General features: G+C 46.2%; 1 protein-coding gene across 3 annotated transcripts in view; it reads right to left on the reverse strand.

Moving 5' to 3' along the window:
* The window catches only part of LOC147692563 (acylamino-acid-releasing enzyme-like), a 526,970-nt gene that overhangs the window by 70,400 nt on the left and 432,088 nt on the right, over positions 1-24,482 (reverse strand). For all 3 annotated transcript variants that reach the window (XM_086938783.1, XM_086938782.1, XM_086938784.1), the window contains exon 21: positions 7,125-7,227. In XM_086938783.1, the coding sequence (XP_086794909.1) occupies positions 7,125-7,227 (103 nt within the window). The remainder of the gene's footprint in view (positions 1-7,124; positions 7,228-24,482) is intronic.

Genomic DNA, 24,482 nt, shown 5'->3' on the forward strand with positions numbered 1-24,482 from the left:
ATAGGTGCAGGGTGGGGGAGAAACCAGTCGCAGCTGGTTTTGGAGCACCCTTGATGTGCTCAACCACCCTTTTCATTCACTGGCAGGGCTAGGGTCATTAGACGCACAACAGGGGACGGAGCCAGCATTGTGTGGGGAAAGCCCAGCCCCATTCAGGAACCAGGTGCAGCCCTCCCCAGCCATCAGCATGCTAATCTCAAACTCACCACCGGGCAGACCCATCCAGACTTCCTGGAGCCAGGCTCACCAACCAGCTCCAGCCAATCACACGCCAGGCATATTTTACACTAAGATGCCAACTCCTAGAAGTGGCACTTCCGCACAAGACACAATCATGCCACATACATCATTGCGAAGCATTCAATCACACAAGTTCGCCCATACCAAAGTCGAGCATGCACACCTCACGCATCAGGAACTACCAGGGGCACAGACATTCCCTATGCATTCCTATGGGAGGGCAAGCCAACCTTACTCCACGCACTCAGAGTGCGCACGCACTTTCCACTGGGACACAGTGAAAGTGCGCAGAACCCAAAAATCGCCATCCCCAGGTCACCATTAAAAGCAAAAAGTTTAGGGGTGAACCTGCCAGAAGGGCCAAGTCCAACACAACCCCCTTCCAGCCAAAACGCAGGGCAGACCAATCACCACCGTGATGGACTCCCCTGCTTGGGGCGATGGAACACGGACGTGGGCCCGCAACTGTAGGGACACCCTCCTGTTCTACGCCACGGTGAACCCATGGGATTCCTTCTCAAAACCCTGTCTGGACCAACTGGGCTACCCCACTGGTACTCCCAAGCTGTCCGCGGCCAGGACCAAGCCCTGGGCCACCCAGGTGCCACCGGTCCTTGCCTAATCACAGAGTGGGAGGTAGTAACCCCTGGTACATAGTAGCGATTCTCCACTCTTCCTGTCTGCAAGACAGGACTAGACTGCCACTGGTTCTCCAGCCTAGGGTCTACACCCTCAGGTGGACCAGGAGCCTCAGGGAAGGCTCTCCTCCCCCTACCTCTTCTTCTAGGGTTCCTCCTCCTCCTGCAAGGGGTACCCTTACAACGCCACTTCAACCCAGGGTTTAACCCCTCAGGTTGCACCGGGGTCAGAGGTGGGCTCTCCCACCCTCTGCACCCCCTTTCAGAGTCCTGCTCCCTCCCAACTGGGGCGGTACCTCTGGAAGAAGCACTGGTCAGGACACTGATTACAATCGTCCCACCCTTCAGGTCAGGCTGAACCTGAACCTGGCCTCCCACCCTCCGGTCTAAAAACTTTGGCGGAATGATTGCCTGGCACTCCAGGACTTCTGGGGACTCACACACCATCCCCCTGAGACTGACACATGACCCGTATGTCGTGTGACTGTCTGTCTGGCGCAGATCTCCCGTCCCATGTCCACCTGACAGTGCGCAAAGATCCCCCAGCACAGAAGTGGTGTCACCATGGATCCTAGCCCAACTGGGTAGTCCCTGACCCACTGGTTCTTCCACTGGGGAACTTCCCCAATCACTCCTCACGCTGGACTCCTGTACCCTCCCTACTGGAGCGGCACTGCCAGACTCTAGAACCACAGGAGTTCTGATTACAGATGCTCCAGGTCCTCTACTCACTGGGAGATCCTCCTCAAATGGACTAACAGGACAGCCTAGGTCCCCAACCTGGTGTTCCCTCAAGAAACCATCCAAGTCCTGAGGCAGGGCTTTGGGTACCTGGGGACCCTCGGTCACCCACTCACGCCCGCTCCACTGAGCCAGGCAGTGAGCCCCTTCACCCTCCTCGCTATCCTGGGACCTAGCTGGGCTACACTGAGCCTCCTCCACCACGCTGGGCTGGAGGATACCTGAACCACTACTTTTGGAGTCACTCTCCAATGACTCTAGAGAACCTCTAGCACCTTCCCAGCAAGCTCCCAAGGGCAAAAGTATCCAAATTCGACAGGTGCTGGCACAACTTTGGACAACAAATACTGAGCAACTGCTCTTTGAGAAACATATTCACTACTCCGTCCCTCTCATCGTCCGGGTTAGCCGCCAGCCAATCCTCCATTGCATCAGAACAGTCATCCACAAAATACCCCCAGTTCTGGTGAGGTGGTTTCCTATGGTTCCTGAACTTCAACCTGTTCTCCTCCTCTTGGGAAACAGGTATCATACTCTGGGAACTGGGAGTGGGATTTCCTACACTGAAATCTAAATAGCTGCCACCACTGTCCAGAAAATGAAAACTGTGCGCAGGGGATAGTCTACCCTCCAGAGATACTTTGCCTCTGGTGGAGGCTCTCTCTGCCTCCTCTATCCTTTTCTGCGCTAAGACCCTCTGAGTCTCTAGCTGTTGCTTTCTAACGTCCAGCTGTGCCATAGCCAGGGCATGCTCTAACCTGAGCTTCTCTAACGCCAGCTGGTGCTCCCTTTCTCTCCTCCTATCTTCCAACTCCTCTGGGGACAGTGAAAGGGATGAGGCGCTGCCTCCTACACTGGACCCAGCAAGGGACTCCCTACCTATGGGGTCTTCACTCTCTACTGGCGTCCAGGTACTGACATCATCTTCTCCTCTTCTGAATCTTCAGGGCTCCCCACAGACCCACCACCCTCATGGCGTGAGGTCCGGGCCCTTTCCTCACTGCGCTCAAGATCCCACTGACCCTTTTGCCATAGGATCAGGCTGCTCCTAAGTTCGGACTGAGTGTCTGACTCATCCACCCCTATGTCTCTCTCTTCACAGAACCTTACCAACTCTCCCATACTGTATCTAAACAGATCACAGAAATCAAAAGCAGGCTCCATTCTGGCGGACGTTACAGAGACAAGATTACACAGGGACCCTAGGGGCCTGAGCTAACACAGGAGTACACAATTCACAAAGGTATTCAGCAAGCTCTCTATCCCAGAGAACTCACACTCACTTGCCTAGTGCCACACACCATTCATTCACACACAACCCCCCCCCCCTCGGACTGGTAAGGCAGTTTCTACCACCCCTGATTCCTCAACCTGACCACATGTGACACAGGTTTGACAGTGGTCCATGAGGCCCTGTCTTGTACATATCCCCTGTAAATTCTGCCCGTGCCTGTTGGCACATTGTAAAGTTTGTGTTTTATCTAATGTGTTTTGGTATAATACAAAGGCTATTTTTCTATATAACCTTGTGTGGAGTTTCCTTTGTGGTGGGCCTTGGGTGTTGTTGCTGGGGTGCGTGCGCAAATACTTAACTCACATCGCCTCCAAGTTTAGCCTTGCTGCTCGCGCCACGTTGCCTAGAGGGTGAGCAGGGGTTATCTTGGCGTGTAACTCCCTTGCCCTGACTTAGGAGTGTGGTCTCTGACTGACTTTGGCGCAAGCCCTGGCCAGCCAGGGATCCCATTTCTAACAGATACTACTTGCAAGCCTGTTTTACTGCTCTATCATGAGATTGCAAAAACTTCACTAGTTTACAATTTAGCTGAGGGTCAGTAGAATCCAAGCTTCTCATTATGGCTGTTCTGCACGTACGAACCTCACCCTCATTAAATAAGTACTTTAAATGTAGTCGACGCGCATTCTTCATTTCAGAGCACTAGTGCTTTTTAAAGATCAGGTATATCATAGCATCTCTATGGTAAGAGTGCAAGAGGTTGTCGACAGTCGTGTTATCTGATTCAACTTTATCAGGCACGGCATGAGTATCTGGAGAAGCAGAGACCTTTTGTTTTACCATTTGGAAAGAATCTGTAAACTTCGAAAGTGGAAAAGACCCAAAAATCGGTGGTGTTGAGCACCCTGTTGGCGCCTTGGAGGGCAACGCTTCATCACAACATGTGTCTGTGGAGTAACAAAGCAGAGTTTCCAAACTCACAGTTGGCCAACCTTGAGAAGTGGCTCTGCGGGTAATAGGGGCATCCTGAAAATATGCAGAATGGTCTGATGGAAGTAGTTGGAATTTCCATCTTCATATTTTTCAATGTCTAATTCAGCTCAGACTATGCAGAAGAGACTGGCATAGAGGAATAGTGTTGAGATTCGGAATGGTCTCTAGAGCTGGACTGTTTTCTCGAGAAAGAAGTTAATTTCTTCTTCCCAAGGTGTATGTAGATAAATAGTGGTTGATGATTAATGCAGTGTAGACGCAAGGTGCAGAGCAATTACACTGTCTTAGACTTCATTGATGAGGAAGTTCCTGAAAGATGAAAACTTTTGCTTTGATGGTTTTCTTTTACAAGTCTGGAATAGAGAAGGTCGAAGATCATGGTTGAGTGGTTGTTCCAGTTGAGAAGGAGTTTGCATGACAGAAATGAGTTGCTGGAAGTGTGGATGAAATGTGTGCAGGCAGTTGTCAGCGGTTTCTAGTAAGTTGACCATGGTTTTATTCATGGCCTAGTTGTTGTGTCACTTGGGATACTGAAGTCTCCAAGGACAATATTTTTCGGGTAGCTGATTGTGGTCATAGTCATCTGGGTCGTGGTGATCGAAAGGAGAGGATCAGAAAGTCGTTCCTGAGTAGTTGTTGTAGGAATACAGTCTGTGGAAGACAGCAATGACCACTTTTTTATGCGGAGTTCGGGGTTGTGCTGAATACTGTAGTTAGCAGGGAAAGGAAGCTGAGAATGTGTGTGGAGGTTGCAATGTTTGTTATGAAAATGACACCAAGACTGAGCGGTGATGGGTTCTGTTAGGTCTTCTGCATGAACGGCAGACGTAAGGATGAAGCTGTTTGGGTAGTGTGATATTCGGTGTCTGCAAATATTATATACCATGTCTTAGCATGAGACAATGGGGATGTTGTGTGAAGATGCAAATAGGTGGCACATGATGAGTACGCGTGAGTGAGCTGAGAAATCGGGTCTTTGAGGCAATGGTTCTTGTACTTGGATCTTACCAAGGTGTAATCCACTATTGGCTTACAATGCCCTAGGGCCTTCATAAAGAGAGTTCGGGTCAGAGCTTCATGGTGCCTCCAGGCTGGTTGCTTTTAGTGAGGGATGCTGGCTTTGTTTTATAAGGTCCTTCTTGTGGGTTATTTGGCTTCTTCCTTGGTTGCTTCTAGTCTTTGCAGCTATATCTTCTGTAGACAAGACTTTCTTTGTGGTTGCTTCTAGTGAGCGGCACTTGCTTGTCCTTTTGAAGTCCTTCCTGTGGTTCGGATATCTGTTTGGATTGGGCTTGGCTCTATAAAGCTCCTGCCATGGGTGGGCTTCCTGTGAATAGCATATAGAAGTTGTGCTCCACCATGGTCACAGTATCTGCTTTGATCAGCCTTTTGACAAAATAACTGAACTCTGGAACATCAGTAGCAGCCACTGTCATAACTTTGGTCAGCACTGTTGCCAATGTACACACTATATGAAATCATCAGACATTTTAAATATGGACCCCACAATGGTCTCTGCACCTTGGCCACTTCGCCCATCACCCAGTTGGAATGGAATTAGCCCGCCAACATGCAATGAGCATTGGGCGGGCAATGGGCTAAATTGCCAGAGGCAAATACTTTACAGCCAAAGTATCCGAATGCTTATATTCCTTACCTAGAAGAAATCAGATAGAGGCAAACGGCTTAGAGTTACCAGAAGTTATGCACACCAAGTTTTGCAGAATGGGTGCTCAAAAATTTCTGATTAGTTAACAGGCAAATGCTTCCTTGCTGCCATTGTGCACTGCTTCTACCCAAGCCTCTCTTAAGTCGCCATAGAGTATACCTTGCCATCATCAAAAAGTAGCATAAGATTTAGCTTTTTACTCCACAGGCCATATGAACTCTGACCAGATTAGTATTCCACTCAGTGAAGAGCAAACTAAGACCAAGACCCTCAACCACATATGGTATGGGGAAATTGCCTATGGCACTGGTATTCTCCACAGCTCTAAAAGTTCTGAAGAACTATGAATGTTTTGACTCAAGGCTCGTCATTGAACAAAGAGGTGAAACCCTATAGCAGCTAAGTTTGATAATATCATGTAGTGAAGTAGGCTGTGATCTGAAGTTCCTGACAGTTGCTGGAGCTAAAGACCCAAATGCAGCCTAGTGAAGTCACAGGTACAGCATTTGGAGTTGGTGATACATACGTTTTGTTTATTCAAGGCTCAGACTTGTGCCTGGACAAAATCCATTGGCACAGTACAATGTGTGGGATAAAACGGGAGCTTTAATGGCTTCGGCCTCTCTGAGGGGAATGAGACAGGATGTGGGCAGGAAAAGCCAAGGCTTACCACCACCTACAAAATATAACAGTACCACTGAAGGAGGACATCTCACTCGAAAATTGGGACTGCAGCTTAGAGCATAGGCTTACTTAAAGTAAAAATCTTTAGGCATGGTTCCGAACTATGGTGGTGTTGCTGTGATTCTTGTCTCCCGAATGATGACAATCAATTACTTAAAAGTCAGAAACTTTATGCATGGTGCCGAACTATGGTGGTATTGCTGTGATCCTTGTCTAACGAATTATGACAATCACTTTTCTTTTCTTTACTCCCGGCCTCGATCAACGCGAGTGGGAGGAGGGTTGAGGTGATGGAAGATATGGTAGACAAAAGCAAGAGACATCCAAACCAAACAGATCACCTAAATGATCGCAATCCCCATTTCTTTCATTACTGCACCATGAAAAAAAGATTTGGGGTTTTGCTCTCTAAAAGCCTCGAGCTGCATCTGGGCACAGAAATCACTTGCCACAGGGTCTTGACAGAGATTTTACCTTAACACACAGAGAAGATATGTTACTGAAATCATTACACCCTTTCTTGCACTGGGTGCAAGGGTGGACATCTAATACTTCCAGACTGCAAAAAGAGAACCTTTTACAGAAAAATAAGTGTACAATAGATTATAAAATGTGGTGGTGTCCAATGATTGTGAGTGGCTCACAATAAAAAGGAACTGATGTTCTAGTTACAGAACTCACCTTTTGAGCTCTGGCATTATTTCTGGAGAAGACACTTATATGGCACCACATGTGGTGGAGCTATGGTGCCACCTTGCACTGTCTGGGAGCAGGGAGTATTGAAAATACTTTCAGATCCAATCTGAAGCCGGATAGATACTTTATAGACACAATGTCTGGAGGGAGAAGCTATCATTAGAAAAGACTCACACCACGAGCTTCTGTCAGAGAACATACATAACAAAAAAAAGACATATAATCTCACCTGGTGAGCATATCTGATCGGAGACTTGTTCAGCATATCTGTCCAGGAGGATGGTTCAGGAATACTGTCCATGGAGTAAGGGAATCCTGCCTCAACCATGCACCTACAATAAACCGAGAATAATCTGAATGGAGTCGAAATACAAACAAATTCTCTCTAACAATGGTCTACTTGTGTGCTTACCCTTATTACAGAACATGCTTTAAAACCCTTAGCTGTCAAAAGAAGAATATCAAAACAAGTGAACCGAATGTTTATATTTTTTTGACTTCGAGGAAAATAAAACAATATCCCAGAGGGCATCAAAACACTGAACAAGGGTGTTAGTTGGATGCCCACTACTTTTACATACTGTAGTAGTTACAGACTATAACTTTGCATTGAAAAACATTCATGGGAAAAAACGAAAGCGTAGGTGAGACCACCCACATGGCCATTTTTGGTTATTTGCTTTCTGGGAGCCAAGTGAACTGAGAGTACATATCCAAAGTTCTGTCTTTAAGAGTAAATATTCCTCTTGATGATCCTTTACTGAGAATGCTTGGGTATCTGAGGCCTGGTAAACCCCTCAATAGTCTGCCCTGCAAGAAACCCTAGTTAAAACCAGTTTTGAGGTCTCCGAATTTCAGGAACATCTGTGCACTGTAGTCCCAACCCTTATCTAAAGGAACTCCTTTTTTTAGGTCGAAGTCTACCTGACAGCGCAGTTGTCTGGTTGCAAAAGCATATTGGGGACATGCCGAGCGCCTCCCAAGGAATGCATTCAGCCCATTGCTTAGCATTGGCCTTGTTATGTACCTCACATTTGACTGCTTTCTATTTGCTAGCTCCATTTGTTTTAGGCTGTCAAGCATGTATTTGCCCGTCCTGTTTACCACCTTTATGATTGGCTCCTTCTATTCTTCCACGCATGCTCGCTTTTTGGGAACGCTTTATTTTTTAGGCACTCCAGGTGAGTACCTACATTTCCAGATCACTCCCTTGTATAGTAGTTCAGGAAGCAGTAAACGTGCTGTGTGTCTTTGAAAAGGTTTCCTGCCACCTATCATTCTGCTTGACTGATTCACCTCATCTCTGTCACCACCAGTTCTCAATCTCGAATGCCTGTGAGGAACAATGTTCTGTCTATGTGGTTTTTTTTTTGGTCAGTGTTTTTTTTACTACTACCATCATTTAAACAATCCTCTTCCTCGATTTCACGTCCATGCCATAGGCATTGGAAGTAAGGGAACGGGGATGCCAGAAGTGAATGACCAATTAAATTGTTTTTTTAATCTTGTCCCTTATGGTATGCATTGGAAGACCAAGATAAATGTTAGGCTCTATCTTCTGAGGGAGTTTGGTGTTTACTTTTTTTATCTGACTGCAAACAGCGAGGATTTATGTAACAATTTTACGGAGTTGAGGCGTGTTATTTTTTTCAAGAACAAAATGTAAATGCAGTAAATAACTGTACAAATATTTCAGAATTAGGAAAGCACAAATAAAGCACATTTTTTGTAATGCTGTTGTGTGGTGGAAGCAAATATTTGAACACCATCAAAATAAATCAATACACTAGGTGATGTCGATTCCCACACATGATCATTTGTGCACTCTCTTGTTTCATGCCTGTGTAAATGTAATGGTAATTTCAATTGAACATGTGTTGTCTGTAATGCTGCCACACCATGCCTAATCTACTCTATGTCACTCTATACTATGACACTCTACGACACTCCTCTCTGCTCTATGCCTCTCTACGACAGGACACCATTCTACAAAACTTTACACTCCACAACACTACTCCACAACACTACACACAACACTACACAACACTCCACTCTACACTCCACAACACTCCACTCTACACTACACAACACTCCACTCTACACTACACAACACTCCACTCTACACTACACAACACTCCACTCCACTCTACACTACACAACACTCCACTCTACACTACACAACACTCCACTCCACTCTACACTCCACTCCACTCTACACTACACTCCACTCCACACAACACTACACTCCACTCCACTCTACACTACACTCCACTCCACACAACACTACACTCCACTCCACTCAACACAACCCTCCACTCCACACTACACTCCACACAACACTACACTCCACACAACACTACACTCCACACAACACTACACTCCACTCTACACAACACTACACTCTACACAACACTACACTCTACACAACACTACACTCTACACAACACTACACTCTACACAACACTACACTCCACTCCACTCTACACAACACTCCACTCTACACAACACTCCACTCCACTCTACACAACACTCCACTCCACTCCACTCCACTCTACACAACACTCCACTCCAATCCACTCTACACAACACAACACTCCACTCCACTCTACACAACACTACACTCCACTCCACTCTACACAACACTCCACTCTACACAACACTACACTCCACTCCACTCTACACAACACTCCACTCTACACAACACTCCACTCCACTCTACACAACACTCCACTCCACTCCACTCCACTCTACACAACACTCCACTCCAATCCACTCTACACAACACAACACTCCACTCCACTCTACACAACACTACACTCCACTCCACTCTACACAACACTCCACTCTACACAACACTACACTCCACTCCACTCTACACAACACTCCACTCCACTCCACTCCACTCCACTCTACACAACACTACACTCCACTCTACACAACACTCCACTCCACTCCACTCTACTCTACACAACACTACACTCTACACAACACTAAACTACACTCCACACAACACTAAACTACACTCCACACAACACTCCACTCTCCTCTACGCCACTAACTTTTAGCCATGCTTAACAGTAGCCACACTAGTGTACAACATGGATAAAACACAATGAAAAAGCCAAAAACTGTTGCATATACAAGACCTATTGGCTTTGCCAATGTTTTTTTTTCATTTTTTTTAACAACCCCTTCCTCCATGGGTATGAATTCCTCCCAGGAATTTGCCAATGAAGACGATCCCTGTCCTGGTTCACTGGGGATATGAAATCTGAAAGTAAACACGTGATTGGGCTATGGCTTATTAACACTGCCTGCTTTCTTAGAAGTACTGAAACTTGGAGCCAGTACTTTATAGCTGTTTTACCTTTGAGAACAGGTCACTGCAGACCAATTATTACCTTAATCCACGGGGAACTGTTGAAGCCTGGGGACCATAACTATTGGGTGAGTCCTCCCTAAGGTATTTCTTCTACTAATTTTGTTCTTCCACAGGGGCAATAGTCACCATAGCTCACTGTGGACAATCACCACTGTTGTTTTTAAACCTCTTGCTATTTTTTAAACGGTCCTTCAAACGCCCCTCGGCGTTCACACACTTTTGTAATTAGTATGCTCTGGAGTCACTATGAGACAATGCTTGTACATGTGTTTAATTACAATATCGCAAATATTTCCTTTAACGCTTTTGTCTCCCACAACAGGTAGATCCAGGCAGGTTTAAAGGTAATTTTAGGTAATAGACATTACATTGGTACACAATTACGTATGCCACTTACCAAAATAGCAGATAGCTTTTTTCCAAGGTCCTGAAGAATCGCAGGGTTATTGCACCGATAGCAAGAAACATGTTGACCCACATGTTCTAACAAGGACACCACCATGTGAGGAAATCCCTCGGGCGAGTGCCTTGTACACTGCTTTTAATTAGGGCAGGAAACCCCCAGAATAAAATATGTCCTTTTTGGTACTCCCAGTATTATTTTATATCACTACACTGCGTCTACACAGTCCTGGCTCCATACCCGCACTTCATCACATGGCAGTTGGATAGAAGATCTCCGACAAAGAGCCCCTTTTTAGGGAGCCCGTTGGGTATTGCACCACCGACCCAACGAGGAGCAGCCCAGATGATGAAGCATGACACCTGAATGGGTGTGTGAGGGCATTATGATGCAACATATGGATCCCCACCTTTGCCCTCTCTAGGGCATAGTGGGACCAAGTCATTCGTGACTCCAACCAGCACCTTTAATAGAGGAACAGCATTATCCCACTTTTGCAGTACATTCTTTGAGGCCTCCTTTACGCTGGACCCCCCCCCCCAACTTCATTTTGAGTGGGAAACAGGCCACCAGTCCCCCTCCTTGTTGTTTGATTCTTCTCACAGCTTCCTTCTGTGGGACAATTCCCTGGTGGGTAAGATCTGTTCTATCCCCCAACCACAAATCCACCCACTACTTTGAGTGGCTACCTTATTTATTTATTTATTTAGCAAATTTATAGAGCGCTCTAATACCCGGAGGTGTCCTGGCGCTGGAGGATAGACTGGTGTGGGGGAGTGAGCTTACTGGGTGAAGAGCCATGTTTTTAGACCTCTTCTAAAGGCCATCAGATTCTGGGTTTGTCTGAGCGCAAGAGGAAGTTTGTTCCATGCCTCGGCCGCCCCAAGAGAGAAGCTCCTGCCTCCCCAGCGGACTTTTTTAATTCTGGGGACCGCCACCAGGGCCAGTTGTCCTGATCTCAGTGTTCTTGTTGGTTTATGCCAGCGGAATAAAGACTTCAAGTGCCTGGGACCTGAGTCGTGGAGGGCCTTGAAGACCGTGCATACTGCCTTGAAAGTGATTCTTTTACGAATGGGCAGCCAGTGTAACTTAACCAGTTCCTGAGATACTGAGGCAAATTTGGGAGTGTCAGTGATTAGACGAGCGGCAGCATTTTGCAGAAGTTGGAGTTTATTAAGTACGCTCTGCTGGGCGTTTAGCATCAAGCTGTTGCAATAATCTAGGCGTGAGAGCACTAGACCAGTGACTATAGTTTTCCTATGTTTCTTTTCCAGATAAGGTAGAATTTTTCTGATGGTCTTGAGTATAAAATGGAGGGAGGAGGAGAGGGCGCTCACCTGGGATTTGAAATTCAGGGTGGTGTCCACCAGTATACCAAGATTTTTCACTTTGTCGACTGGTTCTGGGAGAGGTCCCATTTCGTCTGGCCACCATCTTGGGGACCAGAAGTTGTCCCTGTTGCCAAAGAGCAGGACCTCGGTCTTCGAGGAGTTCAGCTTAAGGCAGCTTTGTGCCATCCAGCGGCCAACTTCAAGCATGCAGTTTTTGAATCTATCGGCCGTGTTTTCTGTTTCGCCGGGAAGGAGGGACACCACAATCTGTGTGTCATCGGCGTAGGCCGTTAGTTGAAAGCCGAATGAACGGATTACCGGGGCGAGGGTGGACACGTACACATTAAAAAGAGTTGGGCTTAACGAAGACCCCTGAGGGACTCCACAGGGGAGTACAAAGGAGCGAGATTCGTAACTGCCCAACGTCACTGTCTGGGATCTATCAGCTAGGAAGGCTTGTAAGATCTTAAGAGCCTTTCCCTGAATTCCACAGGCCCTCAACCGGTCCACCAATAGCTTATGGTGGACCGTATCGAAGGCCGCAGAGAGATCCAGTAGGATCAGGGCTGCTCTGCCCCCTGCATCTATTACCTGCCTGATGTCTTCCATGGATTTAATCAGGGCGGATTCCGTGCTGTGTCCCTCTCGGAAACCGTGTTGGGAGGAGTCCAGTACTTCTGCTGATTTTAGGAAGGCGCTAAGTTGTGTGTTCAAGTGGCCTTCTATTATTTTGGCAGGAAGGGGGAGTCTGGCAATCGGGCGGTAATTGTTCATCTCCGTGATATCAAGATTGTTTTTTTTTAGCAGGGGTAAGATGGAAGCTTGTTTCCACCTTGAGGGATAATCCCCTGTCTCCAACATCTGATTGAAGAGGGGGGTGAGACCCCTGGCAATTGCATCTGGTGCAAGTTTGGATATTGATGTAGGGCAGGGGTCATGAGGGGAGCCTGATTTAATTTTTAGCAAGCGACTTCTCACTTCTTTTTCCGTGATTTGGGGGAAATGTTGAAGCGTGGTTTCAGGTTTGACGAGGTCGGGGGCCTCCCTCAATGAAGAAGTCGTCGCTGTTCTGTCTAGGGGGAGAAACATTTTCTCTACCTTTTCGCGAAAGAAGGTTGCCAAACTTTCGCAAAGAGAAAGGCTTGCTGGTATTTCAATGGGTTTGGGGTTTGCTAAGGAGGCAACCGTGAGAAAGAGTTCTTTGGGGGTATTGGTAGCGTCTTCTATCCGTCTCGTGAGAAAGTTTTTTTTCGCTTGTAGGATGATTTCCTTGTAGCGTCTTTGTTCTGCGTTAAGCGCTTTTTGTCTGATTCCCTATAGTGCGTACGCCAGATTTTTTCAAGTTTTTTGCACCTTATTTTGTGTTCCCTGATTTGGTCCGTGAACCACGGGGCAGCGGGCTTGGCCCGGCTGGAGTGGATAGTTTTGGGGGGGGCTAAGCGTAGGCAAGCCTGATCCAGCCAGGTAGTATAAGACTTGGCTGCCTCCTCCACGTTGTTCGGAAGAGGAGGCAAGGTGATGTTCAATGTGTTCTCTAGGGCGTCCCCAGTGATGTTTTTCCATTTTCTCACTATTTTCGGGGTATTTCTCTTGTTAGCAAATTTTTCATGGGTGGTGAAAGGAATGGAAAAGTGGATTGCTGAGTGGTCGGACCAGAAAACTGGTAGAACCGAAGAGACTTTCAGATTGGACTGATTGGAAAAAATCCCATCTAGGGTGTGTCCTGCTCTATGAGTCGGATCGGATACAAGTTGCAGCATGTCGATCCCAGCCATTAGGTCAATTAGTTCTTGGGTATCGGAAGATGTCTTACATTCCAGATGGAAATTAAAATCACCCAGAATGGTGAATCTTTGGGAACAGGCTGCTGTTTCTAATAGTTTGCTCAAGGCAGCTAAAAATCTAGTTTTCTCGCCCGGGGGCCTGTAAACCAGGCAACCTGTGAAGGACTGATGATTAGAGAGGGTAAAGTTGAACAATAGAGATTCGTCTAAGTCAGAGGGGCCGGGTTGAAAGGAACCTCTGATGTCTTTGTGATGTATGATGGCTAGTCCACCCCCTCTCCTCTTGTCCCTATTTTGGGTATAACAGATAAAGTTCTGAGGGGTGGCTTTAACTATGTCAGGACCTGATGCTGCATCCGTCCAGGCTTCCGTGACGAATGCAATTTTTATGCCTTCCTCCTGAATGTACTCAGCCACTTCTGAGCTGTGTTTAACTAGAGATCTCGTATTGAGGAGGAGGCATTTAGCCAGGGGGTCGGTAGCTGTTGAGCAGGTGTTTTGGTCTCTTAGTTGTACAATAGGTAACCACAGGGGTTTAAACAAACATGACGAGCACTTGGGGCAGTGGGAAGATGTAGGACGGAATGTGGTTCCGGGTTCCCAAATTTTGCAATCCTTATTAGGATGTGCGAGGTTTAAGGCTAGGAGCGTGTCTCTGTTGTAGACAAGCCTGGGTAAGTGATAGGAAGTGGGTGAGACAGGGGGACCGGCCCTGGGCGCGGGTCCGGCGCGGACGGGCGCAGACGGGCTCGCCTTTGGCGCGCCACCGGCGCGCCCGCTGCGCTCGTCCGCTGCGCTTCCTCGTGAGGGGGGCCATATAAAGGAAAAGGGCGGGAGGGGCGGAGCACTGCACTGCTCGGCCGACTCCCAATCCAAAATGGCGGTACCCTCCGGAGCGGATCGCCTCCAGGCAAGGGTTCGAGTCCCCAAAGCGGCAAATTACCCCAAATTACAGGCACACGCAAGCACCAGTGTGTTTAGCAGAGTACCTCTTATTGAGGTCTTCTTTTATTTTCACTTGATTAGACCTACATTACAATTAGGCTTTCCTGTTTTCAGTTTCTATTTTTGGTAAATTCTGGTGGTGTTTTTTCAGTGTTTTCCAGTGATTTCAATACCTCAATAAAACAGTGCTTTTCAGTGATTACTCATTTTCGCGCCATAAAAAACAACTGAAACAGTGTTTTACCGGTGTTTATGGAACACTTTGCTTTTATAATTGCTTGCTTTCTTCATTGATGCATGGTATATAGACAGTGTATGTACATGAGGTCCAAATACATTTTTACAAGTCAAACTTATTGTAGTACACCGTACAATAATTCTTCAGTGAGTCTTTGGTCATTCGCGCTTTCTCTTTCCTTAACAATATCGCAAAGTGGTGTTTTCGTGTATTTTTGGACGGGTACGCCTACTCTGCATATCATTAGCATTAGTTGTCGCTCTCATCCGTGGCAATGTTTTTTGCAGCAGCTATCACTGGAAAACTGGCAATGTTGGCAGTTGGCACCAGCACGGGACTGGGGAGATGAATCCATTGCCACTTTTGCCGCGCTAAAGTCCCGATAAATCCTTGAGAATATGCCCCTAAGCTGCTTCCAGCAGTTGAGCAGAAGTACAAGGAGGTAGAGGATACAGAGTTTAAATGTACAACAGAGGGTCATGAGTGAGTAAATATACTTTACATAGTTTACATATTTACATAGCTCCCAGAGGCGCAACTAGAGTCAAAATCAGCAGAGTGTAGCTGCAGGGGCTCTAAGAAGGGGTGAAAGAACAACAAAGCCTTGCTAAGTAAATGGTCTTTTTAAAGACCTGTGAAGTACTCGGCTACAGGTGTGGCAGACCACAACAGCTCCTCTCCCCCACGTGAGCCAGGCAGGGAGCCTGGTGTTGTTCTGGTCCTTGGGCCATTCACACCTCGGCTCCCCGTGCCGGACCTGCCCAGAAGCAGTGTTTTCCCCTGACACCTCCGCTCCAGGCCACCACAGGCAGACCAATGAGGGTGTGGATACAAGGGATGTCGGGCCTTTATTCCACCTCCTACCTCAAATTGAGAGTGCTAATACCAGGTATTGAGCTAGGGGAGCATGTGTAGTGAGAGATCCATTGGCTTCCCATGAGAGCTGTTCTTATCACACTCAAAAATAATTGCCAAAGAGTGTATCACTGCGTACCTCTTTGCCTAGTGAACATGTTCATACTAATATTTGTGGGATCAATTTTGTTTTACTCTTAAACGTCTTTTAATTTCCTACCTTTGCATCTTCTGTCGTCTTTTTGCAGTTACTGTACACACTTGGCTTTTTTATTAATGCTTGTCCTTCTTTGTTTTGCTTTTTTATTTTCTTTATTTCTTTTCAATTGCACATTTGCTTTATTTGTTCTTTCTTATTTTTAAATTAACTAGTACCTTTCAATATACTCTTTCTTTTCTTGCTCCCGTTTTCTTTTTCCCCATTTTGAAATGCTTTTAACTACACACTGTGTCTGTCTCCATGCCTCTTTCCAAGCCATGGTGAGGCATTGTTCTGTAAACGTACCCACACCTGTCCCAGTAGATAGTGCCTGCCTAAATACTATTGAAGAAATTATATGTGGAATAACGCTATCCAATGGAATTTAGCTGGTCACAATGCACGCATAATGTCAGGGCTACCGATTTCTGATCCGGTTTCTTTTTTTTTGCCTCTCATAAAAGAAAAAAAACACAAAGTCATGGCATTATGGGTACATAAGCCTCGCCTGCAGCAGGGCTCGCTCCAGTGCCCGCGCACTTCTGAGACCAATTTGTTTAGCTGAACACTGTCTCTTTTGGATGCAAATGTTACCTCTCCTTTCCAATCAAAAAAGCAGCAGGGCGGAGCATCTGCTCTTCACGGCCTCCCCCTGCGCCCCTATTCAACTTGACGACCTCAGAAGAATCAAAAGGATGCCGGAATTGCACCCTCTGATCTGCACGTCGCACACAGGTGTTAGCAGCGAGCGTTTAAGTGACAGGGCCATTTTTCATGAATAGGCCAGCACTTGAATTGATATGTAGATTTTGCACCACAGTTTTTACTAATTGTGGCCACTTAGGGGCCCTGGTGTTGAACGATGGGATTTTAAACACTGCCAGCCTGGGCAGGCCACTGCTGATACAATCTGAAGGCTGCAGAGAACAAACTGTTAATGGCTGCCTTCGTAGAATCCTAAATATGTTCCAGCCTAGGACTGACACCTGAATTGTTTGTATATTGTCAGCTGGATAGGCCAATTTTGTTTTTGCTGCTTTTGTTGGAAAATAATATAATAGGCTTATTTGCTTTGAGGATAAGAGGGACGTAAATGGACAGGTTGCTTCACAAACCAATGGTATGACGTTTTTCGTGAAATTACCTGTGCCTTTGTCTTCACACTTTTACCTATTAAATTTTAGTATTTATGTTTCTTACATTCTCATATCCTGGGTATGTCCTCTGCATTCGGCACAATACACTATGAGCTGCTCCTGAGGCGGCTACAATCTATCTGTGGCTCATGTTTCCGACCTGGTGCTCATAGACTTTACATCCTGGATTTTTCTGCTGTATCCAATAGAGTGGAATTGAACTGATCCTGATTTGACTACGATCTATGGCCCTCGTGTCTGGTTTGGCTCTCAAATGATTTTAGTCATTTCTATCCAAGAGTACATTGCGTTAAACTCTTTAGAATCAGCTTTGGAGTCTACCAAGGACCAACTTGGTCTTGCATCGAATTGACATACACCAAACTCACAGTGTAAGAATTTGAAAACTGAAACTTCATTCATATACGGATAACATACACATAGATCTGTGTGTAAGTGGGTTACCAAATGATTCTACTGCCGGAGGACTCAGTCTGCCCTAAACTGAATCAGGCCTCGACTCAGATGCAGCACCTGAAATTCAGCTACATTGCTCTCTCTGCCAATACCATTCCACAACCTCTCACTTTGACAATACCATCTGATGCGGTGTTATACGCTCCATAACAGTCCGGTCTGCCATGTCACTGTTCTTGAGGATGCCGGGCGCCTCTCAGGGCTGTCAGGGAGCTCGCGGCTGCAGCGTCCCCCCTTTCCCGCCTTTCTCTGGCTGTCGGTGAGCTAGGGATAGCTGAAATACCGGTCTTCTCATCTTTCCTATTTACCGTGTATGTGAGCTCAAATGTGTAGCGTTCACCTTCTCTTGCCCTCTCTGGTGCCGGCCTCTTTTGCTACCCCTGTGCTTTGGAGACTCCGAACCGGGTGCTCTCAGGTCACGAGTCTGCCACGGTATTCAAGCGCTGCTGCTGCTCCTCACCAAGATTTCCTTCCACGTCGCACTTTGTGCCCCTTGCGGCAGATTCAGCCAGATAATGTTGTGAGTTTTGTGTTGCACTGCTATGGCTCCATCAAGTGGCCAAAAGGTGCAACAACAATGAAAATCAGTGACACTCGGTTTAAACCGGGTCACTTGATTTTCATCCGGTAGATTACTATCGGGCAGATTCGGTTTTAACCGAATTCCGGACAGCCTAATTACAATGGAAGGCCTAGGATTAAGTTATGGCGAGGAACAGGCAGAAGAAATACTAAGGACCCCTCAATCCTCTTGGTCGACAGCGACAGTGCCACAGGCAGCCAATCGAAGGAGTCGCAGTCACTCACGGCCTTGAAAAGGGAATGGGTCAAGGTCACCTTGCACGGTGCCCTTATGACTGAGTACTTCAGAGCTAAAATCGCACCAAATGGACTCATACTGAAGAACTTCCCGAGGATCTTCTGGGAAGACGGACAATTTAAAATCGAGTGGTCACAAATATCCTGGAAATGTACCAGGGATTTGTTGATTCGGATCATTAACACAGCCAAAAGATTGGCTGATGAGTTGTTGACCCGCAATCAGATAGCCGAAAGTGCTTTGAAAAATGCTACTCCTGGTCCGAGTTTTAAAACCAAACTCACTGAAATTAACAATGAACTCACTGAGCACAAAGAATACCTAATGAAGCAAAAAGTTGTTAAAACTTCAAAAAGACATTAAACGCTTCGATAAAGAAAAGGTATACCCATACCTCAAGCGGACTTTGTACCACCAGGAACGGGTTACCAGTCTGATACTAGCTTGAACTCGACAAAGAGAGGTTCCGCTAGCAGCAGCGACTTCAGCACTGAAAACTGGAAGCCCTATCAGCAGAGGGGGAGGGGAGGAAGACAAACATTTAACAACTACCCAAAAACCCCAGTATTCGGGGTCCGCCTTTTGGCAGTACCCCATGTTCCCCACAGGCCCCCCTCAATTCGGAGCCCCAGGCATGAGCCAGCCTTTTTTAGGCAGAGGTTGGGGCGAGGGCGAAGAAGAGGGAATCAGCCAGAAAAGCGAGTACAGTGGGAGGAGCCACAACAGCGACTCTACGAGACCAGGAGCCACACGACCAACACCAAAAAAAGAACCTAGTGGTCAACCTCTCACCGAGGATCTTGACTAAATTGGAAGAGGAGGTCCTCCAGAAGGGGTTGGGCTTTGTTTCCACACCTAAGGTGGACAATTTCAGACAGACATGTGAATTACATCAATTCTTTTGAAAAGTACGACTTAAAGCATTTTTCGATGGTAAAGAAAACCAAGATGATGATGACTGGATTACACAATCCATCCACCTTCACCCCACATAATGAGCTGATAACCAAATGAGGTACTAACCTTTGAACAAGCGGTTCTTAAGGATGTCAAATCATTGAATACTACTAGAGGTTTTAATAATCTCTCCAAAAAAGAGGCACTGGCAGCAGAATCACTAGCTAATGACTCCACAATCACCATCAAACAAGCCGATAAAAGACTGTGATAATGGCAACTTCCGACTACGACACAGAATGCCTCAGACAATTGAGTAACCGCAAATACTATAATCCTATCACTAAGAATCACACTGAAAGGCTTATCAAAACTATCACATGCATAGTGGACTCAGCAAAAAGTCAAGGGTGTCTGAGTAAGAAGGAGGCCTCCTTCCTCATTAAAAAAGATCCGAGAACCCCCTACTTCTATAATCTACCCAAAATCCACAAGGGAGTGAGACCTGTGCCAGGGAGACCAATTGTATCTGGCATAGACTCTTTTTCGAGCCACTGTCACAATTTTCTACAACTGTTGGTGAAATGAATACCCTCCTACCTCAAAGACACCACCGATGTCTTACGCTTGTTGTCCCAGCGTCCATGAGCTGACGAGATTGACTTCCTCATCACTCTAGACGTGGAAGCTCTTTACACCAACATTCCATAAAGAGCCACTCTAGATGTGATAGAAGAGGATCCCACGAGGATCAATTGGGAGTCACCTACACCTCCTAGTTTCATCATGGAATGCGCCACACTGGCATTGACTGAACTTTCTTTCGAGTTCAAAGGTCAACTCTACCACCAGACCCAGGGGACTTACATGGGGAGTACCATTGCGCCCAGTGTAGCCTGCCTCTACATGGCATATTTTGAGGTACGCTATATCCATGATGAATCCAACCCATGCCGTTGACAACTTCCGGTTATGGAAATGCTTTATTGACGAGATCTTGATTTTTTGGCATTGGAATGGAGAAACTTACAACAACTTTTTCAAGTAGGTTAACAACTTGAACCTCTACCTGAAAATCATTATCCCTGCTTCTCCTTCCCAGATATCATTCTTGGATCTGACTGTCAAACTGGAGGGAGGGCTCTTAACTACAACAATGTATATAAAGAGCATAGACCGTAACAGCCTTTTGCTCTTCAGCAGCCACCACCCCAAATCACTTAAGGAAAACCTGCCTTTTGGGCAATTTCTCAGAATACGGAGAAATTGTAGCTCAGTGGACAACTACAAGACTGAATCTGCAGTCCTGCAACAAAACCTCTCTGACAGAGACTATCCTCTGAGAAACATCACCCTCTCAAAAAAGAGAGCACGTAATAGCAATAGAGAGAGCCTGCTAGAGGAAAAATATAAAGTCGAAACAGAAACTCTAACCTGTGTGACGACCTACACACCAACATCCAACCAGCTAACCAAGGTGTTGAAAAAACATTGGAATATACTCAACACGGGATCACTACAACTTGACCAACCACGTTTTGCATTTAAGCGATCGAGAAACCTGAAAGATATGCTCATCAACACTAGACCTAAACCCAAGGTCATTAGCAAACAGGGAACATTGTGGCAATTACCAACAGTCACAGGTCACTATCCATGTGGCTCATGCACTGCATGTGCATTCACCTCTGTCCACAAAAACATCACGTTGAACAACAATTTTGTGTGGGAGATTCACACCCACACAAACTGCAATACTGCCAACTGCATATATCTGCTTACGTGCCCTTGCAACCTCTACTATGTAGGCATGACCACACGACCCATAAAACAGAGTATCTCTGAACATCGCAGTAGTTTTCGCTGCCTCAAAAAAAAATACCAAGATGTGTACCCACTACCTGGATAAAATGTATACACCAGATTCCCTCAAGTGGGTCATCTTGAAAGCCTCCCCTAACATTTCAAAGAGAAACCTCTTTACCAGAGAACAAACATTGATACACAGCTTATCAACACACTGTAATGGTTTAAACGAGGATATACCCTGGAGTTCCTTGTAAACTTGAAACAAAAGCTGCACAGACCAAACGTTCAACAAGGGGGTAAACGTAACAAACTAACAAGTATCCATATAGAAACCATACCCCGCCGAATACATGCCCACGTTAATCCTGCATCAATGGCCACTTAACAGACCAGTAACAACACCATGTTAAAATGGCTGCCGCCATTTACACATTTCATAAGCACAGGGCCTTATACATACCTAGCTGCTTTTACCACATACATCATACTGTTAACACTGGAGAATAGCCGCAATCAAAGGAATGGGGCACACCCCCATGTATTAGATTGGGGATCAGGCATAATTACTGGTGTATACACTTATTTTCGTTATAAAATAAGTGGCGCTGTGGACATCAATATTTATGGGCGATATAGGCACTGTTAGTCTTACTAACAATACACCAATACAAACCAGACACTACACAGACACAGGATCCAAGTCTGCTCAGCTTTTTTGTTTTTCATTACTTTCCAAGAGCTACAACCAGCTAAGAAATGGCTGCCACCAAAGTGCAGCAATATCACCTACCTTTAAACACCACATGACCGGTCACATGATCCACGCGAGTCTGACTTAATCTCGCACTAGTGGCAGCATAGGCACCTCCTGGACCCGGTGGATTGGGCAGGTCAAGGGATGCATGCACAACGTGGAAACCGTGAGTAACCGACCTAGGCTCCGCCACTATACAGCTACATCCGCTTACTCTGCACGCTAGGCGAGCTATCACTCAAACGAAGACCCCATACTATGGCCATCTAGACACAAGCACTCTATGGGCCCGTTATTGCGCACTAACACTCTTTCACGATCACCTTGCTCCCTGCGCTCCTATGGTTGTGCATCTTTAGCTGAGACATTTTGTTAGCAAGTCGCCACGCTTGCGACCACTGTGATTAAATGAATGCTGGTACTTCTTTTTCAATACACACAGTTCTAAAGGAACACTGTGGGCTTGTTTATTTTATTATAACTTTCCCACCCCTTATGTTTATCGGGGCACCCTAGACAATAAACCGCCACCCCCACCAAGGCCACAATCTACGCGCCTGGTACCCCGAAGGTACTTTGCTAACGGTGGCAACCCAAACAGCCGCTCCACGCAACCTTCTGCCGGCGTAATTGTGATTTTACTCTTAATTCAAGCCACGGTTAACCTCATTCTTTGTCTTACCGCGGTTGATGCCCCTAAGGTACTTTGTTAATGGTTACCGCCACAACAGCCGCTTCACGCAATTTTTTGCTGCTGCAGTTTTAATTCCTAACGCGGTAAACCTCATGTTTTGCCATACCACTGCTGATGCATATTAGCCTATAACTCTGTTAGGCTAAAGGGGTAACAGTGTACAGTATTGTCAGGTACTTTGCTAATGGCTGCCGCCCAAGCAGCCGCTTCACGCAACTTTCTGCCAGCATAATTTCAATTCCAAATGCAGTTTACCTCATTCTTTGCCATAACGCTGCTGATGCTTACAAGCTTACAACTTTGTTAGGCCAAAAGGGAATATAATGTACTGTGTCATCAAGGTTGGTCTTTACTCATGTATATAATGCTAATTAGTTTCATTAGCACTACAGTATCACAGACCTTTGCTGTGGCAGCCTCACGCTTCTTGGGGGTTTGATGAGTTGCCGCTCAAATAAGGTGCAGATTGCAAGGGTTGTACATATTATGTTTTTTATCTCCCAAACATCAGTTCATCACACACAGGAGCAATGCCATGTGTGTGAATCAACCGGGCACTGTTAAAGCCTGGGGACCATAACTATTGGGTGAGTCCTTCCTAAGGTATTTCTTTCTACTAATTTTTTTTTTCCACAGGGGCAATGGTCACCATAGCTCACTGTGGACAATCACCACTGTTGTTTTTAAACCGCTTACCATTTTTAAACTGTCCTCCAAACGCCCCTCGGCGTTCACACACTTTTGTAATTAGTATGCTCTGGAGTCACTATGAGACAATACTTGTACATGTGATTAATTACAATATTGCAAGTATTTCCTTTAACGCTTTTGTCTCCCACAACAGGTAGATCCAGGCAGAATTAAAGGTAATTTTAGGTAATAGACATTACCTGGGTGCGCAATTATGTATGCCACTTACCACAATTGTAGATAGCTTTTTTCCAAGGTCCTGAAGAATTGCAGGGTTATTAAACCGATAGCGAGACACATGTTGACCCAAATGTTCTAACAAGGACACCCCCACACGAGGAAATCCCTCGGGGGAGTGTCTTGTACACTGCTTTTAATTAGGACAGGAGACCCCCCAGAATAAAATGTGCCCTTCTTGATGGTCCCAGTCCTATTTTATACCACTACACTGCGTCTACACAGTCCTGGCCCCATACCTGTACTTCATCAAACGGCAGTTGGATAGAAGATCTCCGAAAAAGAGCCAACGCCGACCCAACGTGGGCAGTCAAGATGATGAAGCATGACACCTGAAAGGGTGTGTGAGGGCATTATGATCCAACATATGGATCCCCACCTTTTCCCTCTCTAGGGTATAGTGGGACCAAGTCATTCGTGACTCCAACCAGCACCTTTAATAGAGGAACAGCATAATCCCACTTTTGCAGTACGTTCTTTGAGGCCTCCTTGATGCTGGACCCCCCCCACCCTGTCTTGAGTGGGAAACAGGCCACCTGTCCCCCTCCTTGTTGTTTGGAACGACATATTCAGCACATGGAAGTTGTACTACTTACGCTTAGACAGGCAGCCTTCACTGCAAATCCTGAAAAGTGCCTATCAGACACCAACTCAAACTGTTTTTTGGGGTTCCATATCCAGGGAGGACAACTTTGTCCCTGGGTCGACAAAGTGAAGGCGATTACGGACTTACTCCCTCCCACAACCAAGAAAGAGGTCAGATCCTTCCTGGGACTTATTGACTACTACAGACGTTCCATTACCCATTTTTCTGAAATAGACGTTCCTTCAACTGACCTATTGACCAAGAAATACCCATCCCGGTTACAGGAGTGGCTCCCTTCCCATCAGCAGAGTTAAGATCACCTGTGTTGGCTTGTCTTGATTTCACAAAAT

This window comes from Lissotriton vulgaris, chromosome 9 (genome assembly GCF_964263255.1).
Source record: "Lissotriton vulgaris chromosome 9, aLisVul1.2, whole genome shotgun sequence".
NCBI lineage: Eukaryota > Metazoa > Chordata > Amphibia > Caudata > Salamandridae > Lissotriton > Lissotriton vulgaris.